Source organism: Temnothorax curvispinosus, unplaced genomic scaffold (assembly GCF_003070985.1).
Source record: "Temnothorax curvispinosus isolate PA1 unplaced genomic scaffold, ASM307098v1 QBEX01009330.1, whole genome shotgun sequence".
Taxonomy (NCBI): domain Eukaryota; kingdom Metazoa; phylum Arthropoda; class Insecta; order Hymenoptera; family Formicidae; genus Temnothorax; species Temnothorax curvispinosus.
This window is the reverse complement of record NW_020219110.1, coordinates 1-1968: the sequence shown is the minus strand read 5'-3', so window position 1 is coordinate 1968 and position 1968 is coordinate 1. Positions and strand designations below refer to the sequence as shown.

At 57.4% G+C, this 1968-nt stretch overlaps 1 protein-coding gene across 1 annotated transcript; it reads right to left on the bottom strand.

Annotated features, from left to right (window-relative positions):
- Positions 1-192: 192 nt before the first annotated feature.
- LOC112458886 lies at positions 193-1140 on the bottom strand. Its single transcript, XM_025022702.1, has one exon. The coding sequence runs from the start codon at positions 1138-1140 to the stop codon at positions 193-195; it is 948 nt and encodes a 315-aa protein (XP_024878470.1).
- Positions 1141-1968: the final 828 nt, after the last annotated feature.

The following is a 1968-nucleotide window of genomic DNA, read 5'->3' as shown; positions in this document are numbered from 1 at the left end:
TCGATTCCGCGTTGATCGCGATCCGCCGACGTTTCGCGCGAGTCACCGAAAGACCTTAAGACTAGGTACGCAAGAATACTATGTACAACGAGTAACGAGACTAAACAATTAAGTATGATACATGCATCTATCTACAGTTTGGTGAGCGCCAAACATACCGCCCACCAAAATACAACGAGTTGTATTTTATTGTCAATTTGAATCGGTCGCCTGTGGAGCAGGGCCCATCGGCAGGGGGCACAGCTTCACTAGGGGACGCGTGATCGTGCCGTCCGCCACCCGCACCGTGGCGACACGCGGGACGCCGTCGCTGCCCGGATGCAGCGCCTCCACTCGTCCTCGCCTCCAACGCAGAGGAGGCATGTTGGCGTCCTTGAGGAGGACTAGCGCACCGACACCGAGCGGGTTGACTGAGGTCCACCATTTGGGACGCTGTTGCAGCGTATGGAGATACTCCTGATGCCAGCGCTTCCAGAAGTCCTGGTGTATTCGTTGGACGAGTTGCCACCGACTCAGCCGATTCATCGGTAACGGGGTCACGTCTTGAGTGGGAACGGAGACGAGCGGTTCCATCGTGAGGAAGTGACCCGGCGATAAGACTTCGAGGTCGGCAGGGTCGGTGCTCATCGGGCAGAGGGGTCTGGAATTCAAGACGGCCTCGACCTGCGCGAGGACCGTCGTGAATTCCTCTATTGAGAGGACTTGATCACCCACGGTCCGCCGCAGGTGGGTCTTAAAGGTCTTGACTCCCGCCTCCCAGAGGCCCACGAAGTGGGGCGCGGAGGGAGGATTAAAGGACCACTTGATCTTCTCTCGCTCCGCCGCGAGGCTCATGCGGCTTTCTAGTTCCCGTGCGGCCTCTACAAAATTCGTTCCGCAGTCGCTGTAGAGAAGCGAGCAGCGTCCGCGTCGGGCCACAAAGCGTCGCAGCGCAGCGAGGAAGGAGTCGGTGGACAACGAGAAGGCGGCCTCCAGGTGCACCGCCTTAACCGAAAAGCATACGAAAAGGCACGCGTACACTTTGACGGAGGAGACCCCCCGGGCTCGTCGCGTAACTATGTTGAACGGTCCCGCGAAATCAACGCCGCTGATCGAAAATGGCTTGGCCTGTCGGACCCTATCGGCCGGTAGTTCCGCCATGAGGGGCTGAGAGGTGTGTGGCTTTACGCGGAAACATTGATGACATCTCGAGAGTACGCGTTGTATAGCGCGATGCACCCCGAGGACCCAATAATGTTGCGTGAGCAGGTATTGCAGCGTGCGCCGACCAGGGTGCATGTTCGTGCGGTGCACGTGCTCGATAACGAGATCCGTGAGCCTATGTTTACAGGGCAGTAAGGGAGGGTGCTTGTTCTCGAATGTCAATCCGGATTTTGCAAGCCTGCCGCCCACCCTGAGAATACCCACCGGATCAAGGAAGGGAGCGAGTTTGCGAAAGGGCTTGGGGAGCCTTCTCCCGCTTTGAAGACGATCGATCTCATCGCGGAAAGCATCCGCCTGTACACTCTTCACAACGAGTAGTAACGCGGAATGCAGTTCGAGCTGATCTATGGCCAAAGTCGTAGGAGCAGATTTTGCACGGAAGTGATGTACAAACCTGAGAATGTATGCTATAATTCGGCCAATTTTCTCGATTGAAGAGAATCTTTCGAGCAATGAATGTACCGCGTCAGGCGGCTCGAGCGCCACGAGCGATACGATTTTCTCCTCCTCGATCGGAGGGGTTTCCGAACCGTGGGAAGGCTCAACTCGGGGTTCGAAGCGAACAAGCCACTCAGGGCCTGCCCACCACATCGAACAGGCCACCAGATCGCGAGGATAAAGCCCGCGGGAGCAGTGATCCGCCGGATTGGACTCCGTGTCGACGTGACCCCAAGCTGATACCGGCACGTTGTCCTGAATGAGGGCAACGCGATTTCTAACGAAGGTCTTCCACCGTTGTGGTGCTGAGCGGATCCAGGCCCGGGC